Here is a 16903-nt window from a genome sequence, read left to right on the forward strand (position 1 = left end):
GGAGTTCAACGCCGGCGCGAAGCCGCTGCCGCCTGTGGGGAGATCAAATGCAAATCCCAGGAATAATTAGTTGGTTGATCATCAGCTAGCTAGCAGGCGAGCAGCCTCTTGGTTCCCTCTCTTAATTACCTAGCACTCACAGGAGTAGTAGTTGGAGACAATTTTTTGTCTATAGACTATTTTTTGTGTATAGATACTAACTAGATATGAGTTCTGCAGTTAATGAAACTGCTCTGATGGATTTCCTTGTCTCCAATTTTGTTGATTTAACCTCCCTTGAATTACCACTCTTATTCTAAATCAGCTTCACTTTTTGCCAATTTGAATTACTCTGAAGTCTGAATTGACAGCACATCCAGACCCTCACTCAGAAAGAACCGACCCAAGGAAAAACAGCAAACTTGCACAAGAAACAACATAATAAACGAAACACTATATTTGAATCAATAAATAAATGTAAACAAATGTTAGTCTAAATGATTTAAATTAAACAAACAACATGATCTATGAGACTAGGTCTATAACATGTGTTCCAAAGCCACTGGTAAGTTCTCACGTTGAGGAGCCCAATGTTCACAGCTCTTCAAGCAGCAACATTTGTTTGACTCAGGACTAATTAAGGAGCCACAGATCAACGAAGAAGAGTCTTAACCACTTCATATGATGAACCTCCTCAACCAAAACGGAAAAGTTACCGGTTATACATCACACAAACCACCGACCTATTCTACAAACCTTTCCGACTCATAAGCATTGATGATCCTGCTTGCCTGCAGACCTGCCAACTAACACTCTGGAATTATTGCTTAATATACAAAATTAGGCCGAAACTGACACCTTTTTAGCCTGACAGTTGCTATGTAATCATTGCCGCTGGACCGACGGTGATTGCTGCATCTGAACCGGAGGGAAGAAACCAATGCCTGGTGTTGGAAAGAAACCAGTTGATGTTGGGGATTGCTGCGGTGCCTGTGGAGATTGCTGCTGCTGCTGGGTCTGACTCTGATTCTGGGCTGGTGAAAGAGGAGGTGGAGGTGGCGGCCCACTTGGTCTTGGAAAACCTGGAGGTAGCATGTTCGGCAGTGGAGGTGGCATAGAGCTGGCCAGCATCCCAAAAGGTCCCATTCCGAACATTCCTCCACCATTTTGACTGAATTGCTGCAGAAGTGGCGGCAGCATAGGTGGCAGTGGAGGGGGAAGTGGTGCAAATGCGCCCAGTGCTTGATTTGCCTGCATCGATGACTGCATGCCTCCAAGAGAAGTAGGCGCTGCTCCATTCTGCTGTGCCTGCAGCAATTGCCCAAAGAAAGGGGGAGCACCCATATCACCGGTTTGCGTAGGATTCTCGATTCTAGGCCTCTTTGGTATCTGGAAGCCTGGAGGCCCTTCCGAGAGCTCTACGGAAGGCGGGCCGCCATTCATGGAAGCAGCTTGTTCTGCAGCAAGGGAGGCCAAAATGGAGGAGAGCACCTGCTCCGGAGATGCCAAAGATGCAAGTTTATCTGCCATAGCTGCTGCCGTTTTCTTGGGCTCATCATCTGCAGCACTGGCTGTGGCGGAAAGCGGGATTGCTGGATGTGGTGGTTGAAACTGGGGAGTTATTGGGCTTATTGCTGCATTCTGCATCATCGCAGCAGTCTGCTCTGACGGGATAGTGGTCATGAGCGTACTAGAACTAGACCATGCCCCATTAATGGCATGGGCACCACCAAATCGTTGTCTTAGTTGCACGGCATGTTCAGCCTCTGCTCGAGCAACCTGTGTCAAATAACTCTGATTAGCTGCAAATCACTTAAGTAATTTCTTAAATAATTCCTAAAACGGACACTACAGAGACAGACAAAAATAGTGCAAACTGAGATGGTAGATAGCAATGTTAAAGAAAGTTAATTGTAACCTCATACAAAAACTACAGTAACAAGTGACCAGAAATGGATACTAGATATGCAGAGAACCTACATGTTTGGGTTCTGAACATGTAAACATATCCCTCCCAAGAGAGCCCCCGAACTGTCTAATGCAAGCTGGTTAGCTTCACAACTCATAAGAACATGTAACCTGAAGCAGTCTAAGCGGGAGGTGACTTGCTGTATTGAAAAAGCCTGTTCGGGTTCTGAACATGTAAACATATCCCTCCCAAAAGAGCCCCCAAACTGTCTAATGCAAAGCTGGTTAGCTTCACAACTCATAAGAACATGTAACCCTAAGCAGTCTAAGCGGGAGGTGGCTTGCTGTAATGAAAAAGCCTCCCGGCAATGGGGGCTTGCAAGCCATAAGAGGCAGATTTGTGCTTGAAGTGGGAGGTTAAAACATGTAAGTCAACATTTACCCACTTCCCAATCAGACCATGGCTAGCTTACTAGCTTCCATTGCAAAGCAGAACCGTACAGCAGATTCAGTAGTTGTTACCTACCCTATTAGAGGGTCTCTACCAGATCCCTTAAAAGCTATATTTGAGGGGGGGAATTTTCGTTTACAGAATTTACCCCTAGCTAGCAGATCCCCTAAACGTATAACTCCTTATATAATTATAAGGAAACATCCCTTGAAAAGGCCACCCTCTGGACTATGTTTAGTCCAACGAGGGCAACTCTCAGGATAAACAGGGGATACACTCGGCTCCCGTCCGACCACACCGCCCCCACCGGAACCCGCACCGCCGGCTGTCCGCCGCCCCGATGACCGAGAAAATGGGACCCCTCCCCCTCCAGCGACCCTCGCTGACACCAGAATCCCGCCGACGGCGGAGAATTTGGCTCCGGCGCCGCCGCACTTATCGAACAGACAGAGGAGCCGCCGCGTCTGGTGTGCTTCGCCATCATGGGCTTCATCACGCGCAAGCTCCCACAAATCATGCTGCTCGCTGCACCAGCCTGCGCCGTGGCCACTGCTCTGAGGCCAATGCACGCCTCTTCGCCGCCGACAACAGCCTCCCCACAGACGCACGCCTGCACAGCTCCTACGAGGTGCTCCTCGACGACCCAGTCCCTGTCCAAGCCACTCGCGTGGGGCCGACGGTCAGCGTTCGAACACAACCGGTACCTCTAGGAGGCGGCGGGGCAGTCACGCCCCGGATCCATCGCACGGAAGGCCTTCTTTGAGCACTACGCCAGGAAGCGGAAGAGCGCCAATGTTGACGAGGATGTCGAGGACGACGAGGGGCGTGATGTTGAAGCGGAGGCTACGTACGGCGGCGTTGAGGCCTGGTCGGCAGACTCCTCGTGTATGACGGATGAGCCTGCAGAGAAGGAGCCCGCAGTGTAGATTCGGGATGCTCCGCATTGCGGCGCCATTGCAATGCGTCTCAAGAGCTGACAAACCGGATTGTGGCGCCATTGTCACACAAGCAGCATGAGCTGCAAGTTGCTGAAGCGACAAATGGGTTGCAGTTGGATACTGAATACATAGTGGCTGCTGTTCATACATTTGAGAAGCAAGCGTTGCAGGTGACTTCTCAAATGAGAATTTTGTTCATAATGTGCAGTTCAATGGTACTAAGGCCCCGTTCGGATCTCCTCCACGATCCAGCCAGCGAGAAGCCACCCGAACGGGACAGCTCCGAGAATCCCGCTTCTGGAGAACGAGGGACCCGCAGTGCAAATTTCTGGAGCAGCCGAAGCGCAGCTTCGCGTAAACGAGAAGGGGAAGTTGCTTTAAATTACGTTGGAATGCCGTTCCGAAGTGGCATCCGCAAAACATTTTCTTCTCCTCGTACAGTTTTCCTCTCGTGATGAGCCACCGAACTGGGCCTTGGGCTTGCTTTCTGGGCTGTCAGCCCATTCTGACCGAGAGAAGCTCCTCGGTGCTGCCGAACGCATCTTTCTCCCTTCGGAAGCTGGCGGCAGCTGGCTTCTCGGGAAGCTAGCTATTCCGTGAAGCTGGAGAAGATCCGAACTGGCTCTAAGTATTTCAGAGCATGTGAAGTATTTGCAGGAGAGTTCGATTGTCAATCAGGGTATACCAGATACTGTCAAGAAAAAGAGGCATCCGAGGGTATACTAGAGCTGTGTGTGCGTATGTAGTGTAGGCGTTTGATGAATTGTGTGAGCCAAATATAAATATGGGGGATTAAGTTTTAGGGGATCTGCTAGATGAATCAAACTTTAATCCCCTAAAAATTATAAGGAAATGGGATGCGTTTTGAACTTTTAGGATAGGGGATCTGCTAGAGATGCTCTTAGAGAGGGTTCTCCTTGCATACACAACTATGCCAGAGGATTCTCTTTGCATATACATGTGCTTCTTATATTGTTTTCTTTCTTTAACAATTATTACACCACTCAATACTTATCCAAAAATCTGCAAACTTCAACAGAATGTCAATGACACAGCAAAATTCTAGCTATGCCTGCATATCATGGGGCGCTTAACAAGCATCAAGTTTCTATAATGGTGCCCAAATCATCGCAAGATGGACAAATATGGCTGGCACAAGGCAAACAGGAACCATAATGAGGACGCTGATGAATCCAATAAAATGCACAACACAATCATGTATTTCCCTAGTGAACTTCCACTTCTAGTTGAGCAATAAGAGCAGAAGGCATCAGAAAAAAATAATGACCGCAGATGTGATCTCCCAGGCCAGATCAAGAGTTCATGACAGATGAAAAAGGATGATACCATGTAGTGGGTATGAGAATATTACTTACTTGCAACTGATTGCGAAGAAGCTCCGACTTTTTTTCCTATTACATACAAAAAAGAAAGAATATAAAGCTTTGTTTGCAAGCTAGATGGTATGCATAAACAATCAGGATAGAACATTTCAAAGATGATAAGAAAGGTTCTAAGGACCTCTTCACTAAGGGCTTCTTTTAGGTTACTGATCAGGGTTATCCTTGCCGCATCAACACTTTCAAGTTGCTCAATGCACTGCTTCAGGATTGCTTCCTGTTCTTGAAGGTTGGATATCAGCGACGACGCTTGCTGGATATCTACGGAAAAAATTACTCCAGCATTAGCACTACCTATTGGATACTTATACTCGAGTGATGAAGTGAAAACAAATTATGATGTCGCATTGTATTATACTCCCTCTGTAAAGAAATATAAGAGCGTTTATAGATCACTAAAGAGTGACCTAAACGCTCTTATATTTCTTTACGGAGGGAGTACTGTCAAAGCATCAGAATTTTTTTGAATCCAGTTTTTTCTTACTCTGGAGACCCAGAATTCTAGTGTAATTTCAAGTTCCAGATTATCAGAGGTGAATAGCTCAAGAACATGGCTAGGGGAATTACTAATACGAGTCTATTCTTGTACTCTATAAACCATGCAAAATATATGTGCTCCCTCCATTCCCAAATATAGGTCTTTTTAGATATTCCAATGCGGACTACATACGGAGCAAAATGAGTGAATCTACATTGTAAAATATGTATATATACATCCGTATGTAGTTCATATTGAAATCTCTAAAAAGACTTGTATTTAGGAACGGATGGAGTATATGGTTTTGATATTAGCATGCAAACTACAATTATGACAAAATGGACATCAAAGAGCCACTATTTCGATGCATAACATGAAAAGAACGTGGATGTTGTGTATTAAAGGAATACAAATACATTAACCATCATCATTTCTTTCATTTAACGTGCCCACGTGATCACGGCATTATGAACGATTCATCAACATACAAATCCTCTCCATTTCCATTATTTTTTCTCAAGAACACCCACCAAATCGTATGTAACGAAGTATGTGTTCCCCACTAACCTATTTCACTCGACATGCAAAAAACATCCACCTCAACATGCAATCATGCATGGAAAAGACCCACCTCAACATGCAACCATTCATGGCAAAAGACCCACCTCAGCATGCAATCATGCATGGAAAAGACCCACCTCAACACGCAACCATTCATGGCAAAAGACCCACCTCAGCATGCAACCATGCATGGGAAAAGACCAACCTCAACACGCAGCCATTCATGGCAAAAGATGCACCTCAACATGCAACCATGCATGGGAAAAGACCAACCTCAATACGCAGCCATTCATAGCAAAAGACGCACCTCAACATGCAACCATGCACGGGAAAACTATTATACTACATATATTCAATAAATATTTTACGCTATACAATAATCAAATATAAAAAAGGGCAGCCCGGTGCACATAGCTCCCGCTTGCGCAGGGGTCCGGGGAAGGGTCATGTTAGAGTACGTAATGGGCCTAATGGGCCCGTTAGTCTTAGGGTTAATTAGAGATAAGAGTCGCTTGCTTAGGGGTCAAGTAAGCCTTGCTTGGGAGTCAAGTAAACCTCTCTATATAAAAAGAGGAGATGTATCAATCTAATCAAGCAAGAATTAAGAAGGAAATCCCTTCCCTCTTGCCCGGCCGTGGGCAAAAAGGCCCCCGGCCGGCCCTCTCGCGCCCTCCTTCTAGCAGCGCCATAACAATTTGGTATCAGGTAGCTCAGTTCCGATCATGTCTTCGTCGCCTCCCACCCCGTCGCTTCCGCTGCCGACCGTCACCACCGCGCCGCTGGCCATCTACACCGCGCCGCTGCCCTCCCCGTCCGCGCCGCTGGTCGCATCCTCCGGCGCCGCCACCGCCCAGATTTCGGCGCCCTCCACCGCATCACCGTCCGCCGTCTACACCCCGGAGGAGATCACCGGGGTCCTCAACGACCTCGTCACAGCCGTCCAAGGGATCCGGCTGTACCTGGCCAGCCCCTACGGGCCGCCGCCGCCCCTGCCGCTGACCGCCACCGCCGGGCTGCCGGCCCTGCCGTGGTACTCGCCGCATCCAGGGGCCTCCGCGGCATTCGCTGGGACGCTACTGCCCCAGCTGCAGCTGTCGCCCACCGCCGCCCCGCAGTGGCCGGGGCCGGCTCCTGCCGCGCCTCCAGCGCCCATCGCCGCCCCTGCGCCGCCGTGGTTGCCGTGGCAGCCGCCGCACCAGGCGGCCTTCGCCGCGCTCGCCGGGCCACTGCAGCTGCCATCCATCGCCACCACCGCCCAGCCCTGGCTGCACTGGCAGCCGCCGCTCCTGCCGGCCTCCGCCGCAGCAGCCGCTGCCGCTGCCCGGTGCGCCACCGCCGCAGCCGCTGCAGCAGCCACCGCCGGTTAGCTCCGGCCCCGCATCGACCGTGCCGGCGGGAGTCCCGCTCCACCAAGTCCAGTCCCCGCCGTCGCCGTCACCGCTTCCGTCTTGGATCGCTACCCGCCACGTGTCGGCGGCGGTGAGGCTGCAGGCTACTGCGCGTCGGCGTGTGCGGGAGATGCGTGGTCTGCAGCTGCCGCTCCTCCAAGTTGCCCTTCGCTGCGCAAAGGACCTTGATCTCATCCGCTGCGCCGGGGATCTTGGGCATGCGGTTTCCCCCACGGGCAGCGGGCATGATGTTTTCCCCACGGGCAGCGACCTCCAAGTCTGCGACATTGGCAGTTGGGGGGGCGCACCCCTCCTCGTCATTCTCCATCGCAAGCCCCCCACTCTTCCCTGTGCGGTGCAGACCAACAGTCGTCCGGCAGGAAGAAGGCATGGTGTCACCGACAACAGCGCACCACGTAGCACCACTGCATTCCGTCACCGGGCGCCGCAAGGGCGCCTCTGCTGGTCACTCTTGCGACCACTTCCAGGTGGTCCTACACATGCACTCCTTTTGTCCAGATGGTGTCCATGGGATCCAGGTGGCTGTACACGTGCATGTCCGACGTGCGGATGGTGTCCACTTTTTGTTAAGGGGTCCAAAATAAAGCGTCCCAGTCCATTTCAGGTTGAGAATAATAAAACAAGCCGAGATGTAAAAGGCTTGTTTTTAGGTGTTAGGTTTGGGTTGCGTCGAGTCATGGTTATAAGTTGGTTAGGCTGCAGCTTGAGGACAAGCTGCATGTCCAGGTGGGGTGTAGTGTTAGAGTACGTAATGGGCCTAATGGGCCCGTTAGTCTTAGGGTTAATTAGAGATAAGAGTCGCTTACTTAGGGGTCAAGTAAGCCTTGCTTGGGAGTCAAGTAAACCTCTCTATATAAAAAGAGGAGATGTATCAATCTAATCAAGCAAGAATTAAGAAGGAAATCCCTTCCCTCTTGCCCGGCCGTGGGCAAAAAGGCCCCCGGCCGGCCCTCTCGCGCCCTCCTTCTAGCAGCGCCATAACAGGTCAAATAGATAGTCAAAAAACTCAAATACAACAAAACATATATATGTTCAGTTTTAGTTCTCATATTATTAATCCAAATATTCATGTTCCAATCTCATCGAAATATATTCAATTCCCGCAGCAGCGTGGGGTAGCATGTAGTAGCTTTAAATAGTGATGGAACTGGATGTAAAATAGTACTGTAACAATCATGACACAAGACACATCAAGATAACAAACGCAAGAAAAAAAAGCGAGTTAAACATTACACGATGGCAGGCAGTTGTCCCTAACATTTGGACTTAGTGAAGCAAGCAAAATCCTTACCATTAGTACAAGCCTCATCTACATCTTTATTCATCTTCTCCAAAACACCCACTGTAATCTTACATTTGTTTAAAGCTGTGTCTTCGTCAAAATATTGATCAAGTACAGATTGGTATGCGGTTATAATCTTTTCAGGCATCCCGCTAACAGTCAGTTTCTACAGTGAAAGACAAACAACAACAAGAGCTATCACTCCCAAATTCATCCCAATATACTGAATCAATAATAAGTACAAGAGGAACAAAAATGATGTCAGTGGAAAAGAATTGACACTTTACTTTTATTATTGGACTGGAATCCCTCTGAGAAGATTTCGAAACTGAAGAGGGCTTGGAGGTAGGATTTGAAGTAGTGCTGTTGCTATTTAATGCAGGAGGATTGTCACCAAGAATGTCCTTCAGACTTTCACTCCGTGTTCCAAAAACCTTCCGCTCGTCCCAAATCCCTATCTGCAGATACAGCCCAACAAAATTGAGAAGTTAATTCTTTTGGATCTTGGCCTTGCAATCACAATAATGAATTTATTTCTTAAATTCACCACAAAAGGTAATTTCACTCTTGTAGTGCGTGAATATCAGGATAATAGATGAATAGTCAAAATAAAATACAACAGCATGATATGCATCCTAATAGTTCACTAAACAACTAAGTTGATGGTAACTGTAGCATTATGATGGCACCGCCACGTTTTCAACCCCTCAGAATTCCTGGAAAAGTCTAGAGAACAAATGGACTTTCTTAACTATGAAATAGAAGCAACTTACTAATCTTGCCACTACTTTCTTTCCATCTTGTCCCCCATTTTCGTAGAAATCTTTCAGTAACCCAGGAAGAACCCTCCAGAACTCATTCACAAATTCTCCTCCCTTGCGTTTGCTGTTTTGCAGGATGTCATTTGACAGATACAGGAATGATACTTTCTTATCGGTTGTTGCATTATTAAACTGCCTCTGCCATGTATCAACAACCCTTCTGGCTCTCTTTCGATGAAATATGCACCAATTCGAAAGTGCTGCTTATGAATAAAGGAATACAATAGACAAGCTACGGCAGTATATATTGCATAGCATAGGATAAAGAAAAGCAACTAACTAAAGCTGACATTCGATACTCCAGAAAACTGGAATTTATCCATGTCATACGAAAATATAATCAGAGCACAGAATGTAAGTAAATCAAAGTTGAGTATACCATCATATAAGAAAGTGGGACACATACTCATACTTCCACATGTTAATACAGAATTCTTTGCCATATCTGTAACCTGGCCAACCACATGTTAATATCGCACTCTCAGTCATCCCGTTTGACTTTGATAATTAACGTTTTCGCATATTAAATACCTACTGGCAGAATTAGAAGGGTTGGAGACCACAAAAGGAGGGAGTACTATGCTTAAAAACTCGAGTCGTTTGCAAAGAAACACACCAAAGTTTGTATTTTGTAGCTTCACAAGACTTGATTAAATGTTTGAAATGATAAACAAAGAGTAACTTTTAAGTTTTTAAAATGATATAACATTAGCATATAGCATGTATAGCATGACGTGCCTTAGACTTATTTACAGAAGACACAAGCACAAAGATATGCAAACAATCATATGATCCACATTTTTGTCCATGGGAAAGCATTTGCATGATGAACGCTCTCTTCTTCCTCAAACTCCAAATATACCCTTTCCAATAAATTGTCTATTGTGATTGTGTAACCAATGATGGTGTAAGATACAGTTCAGCCAACTGATTAACTGGCTCAAAGTCAAGGGCATATGATCGACAACATTAAAAAAGTTGAGATATTTTGCCAATGCAACCTCAGTGGATCAGTGCAGAAAAATGTTACTGCAATCCTGGAGACATAATAGATACATACCATCAAAATAATTATGCCATAAAGATTGTTCAAGCAACTAACCAAGTGGAGTGGGGTAGGTCAACTGGCAACCAGAAGGAATAGTTTGATTTTTTGAACAACATTCTAACTCTAATCCCATGTTAGAGGAAGCGGGGACGTTAAAAGTTGTGCAAACTAATTTGCTAGCTAGGCAACGAGAACTCCAGGCAACCTAGAGAGGGCTACTGCACTGCAATTTAGACTCCTAACAGTTCCTGCCATCACATGTCATTTCTTGTAGAGACCATCATTCAAAGTCAACAGTGCTAAACATCTTTATCCCAGGATTTAAAATAGAAGGAAAGCGAGCATTGACAGCACAAACACAAGTACTCAACAAACCAAAATTACCGCACAAATTTTCCTTCAGACAAAAAAGTACGACACGTACTTGATACGCCCCGATACTGATTGAATATCCGAAACATGTACTCAGGCTCATTTATATACATTTCAAATACGACAGATAGAACTAAGTTTCTCATATAAGAAGCCTGGGAGATCAAAATAATAATCCAGGAGCTACAGAGATATTAGTCAGTTTACAACTACACCCATATGCATTCTTATGAGTTGTACTCGTGCTTTCCGTCAAAAAAAAAAAAGTTGTACTCGTGCACACCAATAAACAATATTAAGCATTTATGGAGAAAAGAAGACCGTTCAAATTAACCAATCAAATGGCGCAGGCATGGAACACCACGGGATCTTGTAGGACAGTTTTTTGTCCTCTTCCACCTTGCAGTTTAGGGTTCTATTCACCATAATACTAAAACAAGCAAGACTGCAACAAGGAGAAACCACAAGCTATGCTGCTGAATTTGCGAGCGTGCGATAAGGACGTCTGAATAAATAAAAAGGATACTCTGGATGCTCGCCGCTGAGCTGCTGAGCTTATTGAGCTTCTCGGATAGCCTCTCCTCGGTGAACGAGCCGCCGCCGCCGCCGCCGCCGCCGCCTGTGGCGGTTGGTTCCGCCTTTGCATCTGCCTTCGCGGCCGCCATCAGGAAGGCTCCGCCTAAGTCCGCTCCTTCGCGGACCCGCTAAAACCCTAGAGAAATATGTACTCCCTGCGCGAGCAAGATCGAATCAATCTTGGCGCAGAAAAATCGCGAGGAGAAGATATCAGGAATCCCGGAGAGTTCCGGTTAAAGGCTGGAGCTTATCAGAGAATATGGGTAGAGAGGTGCTAACCACGGTTGCGAGCTCCCGAGCTTGAATTTGCCGCCGAAGAGGAGAGGGCGGAGGGGGGAGGGGGAGGGGAAGGGGGCCTGGGAAGGCGAGGGAGGGAGGGTTTGTTCTGGTTTTGGGGTGGTTTCTCTCTGGTCTGTATTCCCTCTTCGGGCTAGTTTTGCTGCCTAAGAATTCAAGATTGGGGTTTTATTAAGTTGAAATACAAATAATAATTGTAAAAGAAATCAAATAGAAAGCTAAAATACAAAAAATGATATAATAATATATCGAAGAAACGGAAGACCACGTGAAGCACGGAAACGCGTCCGAAACAAGTTACCATTTCTACTCTTAAAGCCGTATACGCATGTCTGTGAGCTGTAAAGCGGGTGATAAGATAGAACTCGTGAATAATGAACGGAAACGCGTCCAAGACACGTTACCATTTCTACTCTTAGAACCGTCAATACATATTTGTGAGTTGTAAAGCGGATGATAAAATAGAACTCGTGAATGGTAGACGAAGACGCGTCCAAGACAAGTTACCATCTCTACTCTTAAACACGTATGTGCGTGTGTTATGAGCTGTAAAGCAGGTGATAAGATAAAATTCGTAAACAATAAAGATAAGTATAGGAACCATATACTCGTATGTGACCGCACTACTCGTGGCCGTAGAAAGTTATTATTGAAGATATTATATTAGAAACACAATGATATATACAATGTACACTAAATTGAGGAGCAATAAAACAATGTTATAATCTAATCTCTATGGATTTAAGTTATTGATAATTTTAAATATGAGAAACCTTAAATGTGTGATTTTGATAATCTTAAAGATTCAAGTTGTCGATGATTTTATCCTTAACCAAGATTCATATGACCCCAGCGGAAAAAATGAGTCATTTGCTTTTGATAATTTTAAAGATAACTCACCCGATAAAGATGATTAAGAATGTGAAATCTTAACACACCATTATTATTTGTATTTTAGCTTTCTGCGTTGCTGCAGCGTTGATGACATACGAACCTAAATTTAAAATACACATGACTTATTACATCTGATTATGTATAATAAAATATTATTGAATATAAGTAGAATAAAATGAAAAATATTTTCTTATCCATCATTGAATGTTGTAGCGTGGTTTTTGCATGCATGATTGCATGTTGCGGTGGGCCTTAGCCTGGCCTGGTTGCATGCTGAGATAAATACGTTACTGGGAGACTCCCTTAGATATAGAGAATTTGCCTAAGATGCACAACACGGATAATTACGTGAATAATTATGTGATGGCATACATGCATGCATGTTTTTGTGAGGTGGGAGAGTGCATGTTGTAATAAGAATTAAAGTTAGTAGATATGGTGCATGGCTGAAAACACTGCTAGCGGATGCTAACATGGCGCGCTTGATGAGGTGGAAGGATGCATGTTAAAAGAATTGCTTGTGTTGGGGATGAACTTTTTAAAAACTAGATGATGCCTCGTGAGTTGCGGCGGGAACCTTGATAAAACATATGCATAGATAAAACCTATGAAATATATGATAAAATATACATTCGGACCCATTTTGCTATATTCGCTCCAAGTGTCCAATGTATATGTATATACCGTCTATGACCACACAAATATTAAATATTAGTGAAACATTGTGCATGATTATTGACATGGCATGGCTACATGGGTAGATTAGTGCATAAACGGTAAATTATGACCATATGCATGACTTGATGATGTGGCATAGTTGTATGAAGAGGAAAAATAGGTAGCTCGTGCAACTATTTAATAATAGAGGATAAGCAAACAATATGATAAAAACAGAATCCATGAAAAACAGAAGACTGCGTAAAGATCTAATTTTTTTATCATGCTTCTGTAAGTCTAAAAATCTGAAAATTTTAGACAACATAGACAATTTGCATAGCAGTATTGTCTAAAAAATTCAGCAATTAATCACGTTCCACTACATAATGGAAAATTCATATACTGGATGCAAAAGTTTCTATTTTTACACATAACCAAATAAATAAGCATCCAAATCACCCTAAAGGCTTTACTTGTCACAAAAATTAAAAGAGAAGATATAAACATAATTACTACGGTAGCAATAATCATGTAGACACACTAAAACAAAATGATAACTATTGGTTGTCTCTTAACAAGCTCTTTCTTTATAGCCATTAAGATAGGCTGGAATTTTAATGATGCTCGCATAAATGATAAGAATTGTAGCACAAAGAAAACATCGTATAGCTTGTAACTAACACATTTAAGTTTAACCACTCCCTGTGCATGGGCATTTCATATTTAAACAAATTATCAAAATAAGCAATATTTAGCATATGCAAACAAGGATATGCAACGAAGAAAGGCGAAACAGTAACAATTTGAACATCAAGAGAGGCAATTGAGTAACGTGAAAGTTTTTATAACCATATTTGCCTCTCTCATGATAGTTACATGTAGGATCATAATTAAACTCAACAATATAGCTATCTGATGACCCACAAGTATAGAGGATAAATCATAGTCCTTTCGATAAGTAAGAGTGTCGAACTCAACGAGGAGCAGAAGGAAAATGACAAGCGGTTTTCAACAAGGTATTTTCTGCAAGCACTGAAATTATCGGTAAAGTAGTTTGATAGCAAGGTAATTTGTAACAAGCAATAAATAGTAACGGTTACAAAGGTGCAACAAGGTAGTCCAATCCTCTTTGTAGCAAAGGACAGGCCGGAATGATCCCTTATAATAACCAAAGCGCTCTTGAGGACACACGATAATTTCATCTAGTCACTTTCATCATGTTTGTTTGATTCACGTTCTTTACTTTGATAATTTGATATGTGGGTGGACCGGTGCTTGGGTGTTGTTCTTACTAAAACAAGTCTCACACTTATGATTAACCCCTCTTGCAAGCATCCGCAACTACAAAAGAAGAATTAAGATAAATCTAATCATAGCATGAAACATATGGATCCAAATCAGCCCTTTACGGAATAGTGCATAAACTAGGGTTTAAGCTTCTGTCACTCTAGCAACTTGTCATCTAATTGCTACTCCACAATGCCTTCCCTTAGGCCCAAAGTGAAGAAAATATGCCCTAGATGCAATAATAAAGTTGTTATTTATATTTCCTTATATCATGATAAATGATTATTATTGGCGGGGAACGTAGCAGAAATTCAAAAAAATTCCTACGTGTCACCAAGATCTATCTATGAAGAAACCAGCAACGAGGGGAAGGAGAGTGCATCTACATACCCTTGTAGATCGCTACGTGGAAGCGTTCAAGAGAACGGGGTTGATGGAGTCGTACTCGTCGTGATCCAAATCACCGATGATCCTAGTGTCGAACGGACGGGACCTCCGTGTTCAACACACGTACAACCCGGTGACGTCTCCCATGCCTTGATCCAGCAAGGAGAGAGGGAGAGGTTGAGGAAGACTCCATCCAGCAGCAGCACAACGGCATGATGGTGGTGGAGGAGCGTGGTACTCCAGCAGGGCTTTGCCAAGCATCACAAGAGACGAGGAGGGAGAGGGGTAGGGCTGCGCCAAGAAGGAGAGGAACTCATGTGTATTGGGCAGCCCAAACCTCAAGTATATATAGGGGGAGGGGAGGGGCTGCGCCCCCACCTAGGTTTCCACCCCTAGGGGTGGCGGCCAGCCTAGATCCCATCTAGGGGAGACGGCCAAGGGGGGAGAGAGGGGGGCGCACCACTAGGTGGGCCTTAGGCCCATCTGAGCCTAGGGTTTGCCCCCTTCCACTCTCCCTTGAGCCTTGGGCCTTGGTGGGGGGGCGCACCAGCCCACCTGGGGCTGGTCCCCTCCCACACTTGGCCCATGCAGCCCTCCGGGGCCGGTGGCCCCACTTGGTGGACCCCCGGGACCCTCCCGGTGGTCCCGGTACGTTACCGATAAACCCCGAAACTTTTCCGGCGACCAAAACAAGACTTCCCATATATTAATCTTTACCTTCGGACCATTCCAGAACTCCTCGCGACGTCCGGGATCTCATCCGGGACTCCGAACAACATTCGGTAACCACGTATATCTATTCCCTATAACCCTAGCGTCATCGAACCTTAAGTGTGTAGACCCTACGGGTTCGGGAACCATGCAGACATGACCGAGACGTTCTCCGGTCAATAACCAACAGCGGGATCTGGATACCCATGTTGGTTCCCACATGTTCCACGATGATCTCATCGGATGAACCACGATGTCGAGGATTCGATCAATCCCGTATACAATTCCCTTTGTCTAGCGGTACGATACTTGCCTGAGATTCGATCGTCGGTATCCCGATACCTTGTTCAATCTCGTTACCGGCAAGTCTCTTTACTCGTTCCGTAACACATCATCCCGTGATCAACTCCTTGATCACATTGTGCACATTATGATGATGTCCTACCGAGTGGGCCCAGAGATACCTCTCCGTTTACACGGAGTGACAAATCCCAGTCTCGATTCGTGCCAACCCAACAGACACTTTCGGAGATACCTGTAGTGTACCTTTATAGCCACCCAGTTACGTTGTGACGTTTGGCACACCCAAAGTATTCCTATGGTATCCGGGAGTTGCACAATCTCATGGTCTAAGGAAATGATACTTGACATTAGAAAAGCTTTAGCATGCGAACTACACGATCTTGTGCTATGCTTAGGATTGGGTCTTGTCCATCACATCATTCTCCTAATGATGTGATCCCGTCATCAACGACATCCAATGTCCATGGTCAGGAAACCGTAACCATCTATTTATCAACGAGCCAGTCAACTAGAGGCTTACTAGGGGCATGGTGTTGTCTATGTATCCACACATGTATCTGAGTTTCCTATCAATACAATTCTAGCATGGATAATAAACGATTATCATGAACAAGGAAATATAATAATAATCAATTTATTATTGCCTCTAGGGCATATTTCCAATAGTCTCCCACTTGCACTAGAGTCAATAATCTAGTTCACATCGCCATGTGATTAACACTCATAGGTCACATCGCCATGTGACCAACATCCAAAGAGTTTACTAGTGTCACTAAACTAGTTCACATCATCATGTGATTAAGACTCAATGAGTTCTGGGTTTGATCATGTTTTGCTTGTGAGAGAGGTTTTAGTCAACGGGTCCGCAACATTCAGATCCGCATGTACTTCGCAAATCTAGGTCATATTATAAATGTTGCTTCCACGCTCCACTTGGAGCTATTCCAAATGGTTGCTCCACTATACGTATCCGATTTGCTACTCAGAGTCATTCGGATAGGTGTTAAAGCCTGCATCGATGTAACCCTTTACGTCGAACTCTTTATCACCTCCATAACCGAGAAACATGTCCTTATTACTCCAAGGACAATTTTGACCGCTATCTAGTGATCCACTCCTGGATCACCTTTGTACCCTCTTGCCA

General features: G+C 45.1%; 2 protein-coding genes across 3 annotated transcripts; one reads left to right on the top strand and one right to left on the bottom strand.

Moving 5' to 3' along the window:
* Positions 1 to 418: 418 nt before the first annotated feature.
* Positions 419 to 11647, bottom strand: LOC125508647 (uncharacterized). Of its 2 annotated transcripts, none has more exons than XM_048673408.2 (8): positions 11503 to 11647; positions 11174 to 11378; positions 9180 to 9427; positions 8694 to 8864; positions 8416 to 8572; positions 4798 to 4937; positions 4653 to 4688; positions 419 to 1758 (listed from the first exon to the last, which is right to left on the bottom strand). In XM_048673408.2, the coding sequence occupies exons 2-8, from the start codon at positions 11310 to 11312 to the stop codon at positions 865 to 867; spliced, it is 1785 nt and encodes a 594-aa protein (XP_048529365.1). In that variant the 5' UTR covers positions 11313 to 11378; positions 11503 to 11647; the 3' UTR covers positions 419 to 864. The 2 variants fall into 2 exon arrangements, with proteins under 2 accessions (XP_048529365.1, XP_048529366.1); XM_048673409.2 differs by having other exon boundaries at positions 11174 to 11402; positions 11503 to 11643.
* Positions 5945 to 7082, top strand: LOC147971188 (uncharacterized). Its single transcript, XM_087522403.1, has one exon. The coding sequence runs from the start codon at positions 6438 to 6440 to the stop codon at positions 7080 to 7082; it is 645 nt and encodes a 214-aa protein (XP_087378529.1). The 5' UTR covers positions 5945 to 6437.
* Positions 11648 to 16903: the final 5256 nt, after the last annotated feature.

Source organism: Triticum urartu, chromosome 5A (genome assembly GCF_056163025.1).
Source record: "Triticum urartu cultivar PI428250 chromosome 5A, HENAU_Tu73, whole genome shotgun sequence".
NCBI lineage: Eukaryota > Viridiplantae > Streptophyta > Magnoliopsida > Poales > Poaceae > Triticum > Triticum urartu.

Coding starts and splice junctions, on each gene's coding strand:
- LOC147971188 (XM_087522403.1), top strand. CDS start 6,438: ATGTCTTCGTCGCCTCCCACCCCGTCGCTTCCGCTGCCGACCGTCACC.
- LOC125508647 (XM_048673408.2), bottom strand. CDS start 11,312: ATGGCGGCCGCGAAGGCAGATGCAAAGGCGGAACCAACCGCCACAGGC. Junction 9,428..11,173: donor CTCAGCGGCGAGCATCCAGA/GTATCCTTTTTA, acceptor ATTCATAAGCAG/CACTTTCGAATTGGTGCATA. Junction 8,573..8,693: donor ATTCCAGTCCAATAATAAAA/GTAAAGTGTCAA, acceptor CTTTCACTGTAG/AAACTGACTGTTAGCGGGAT.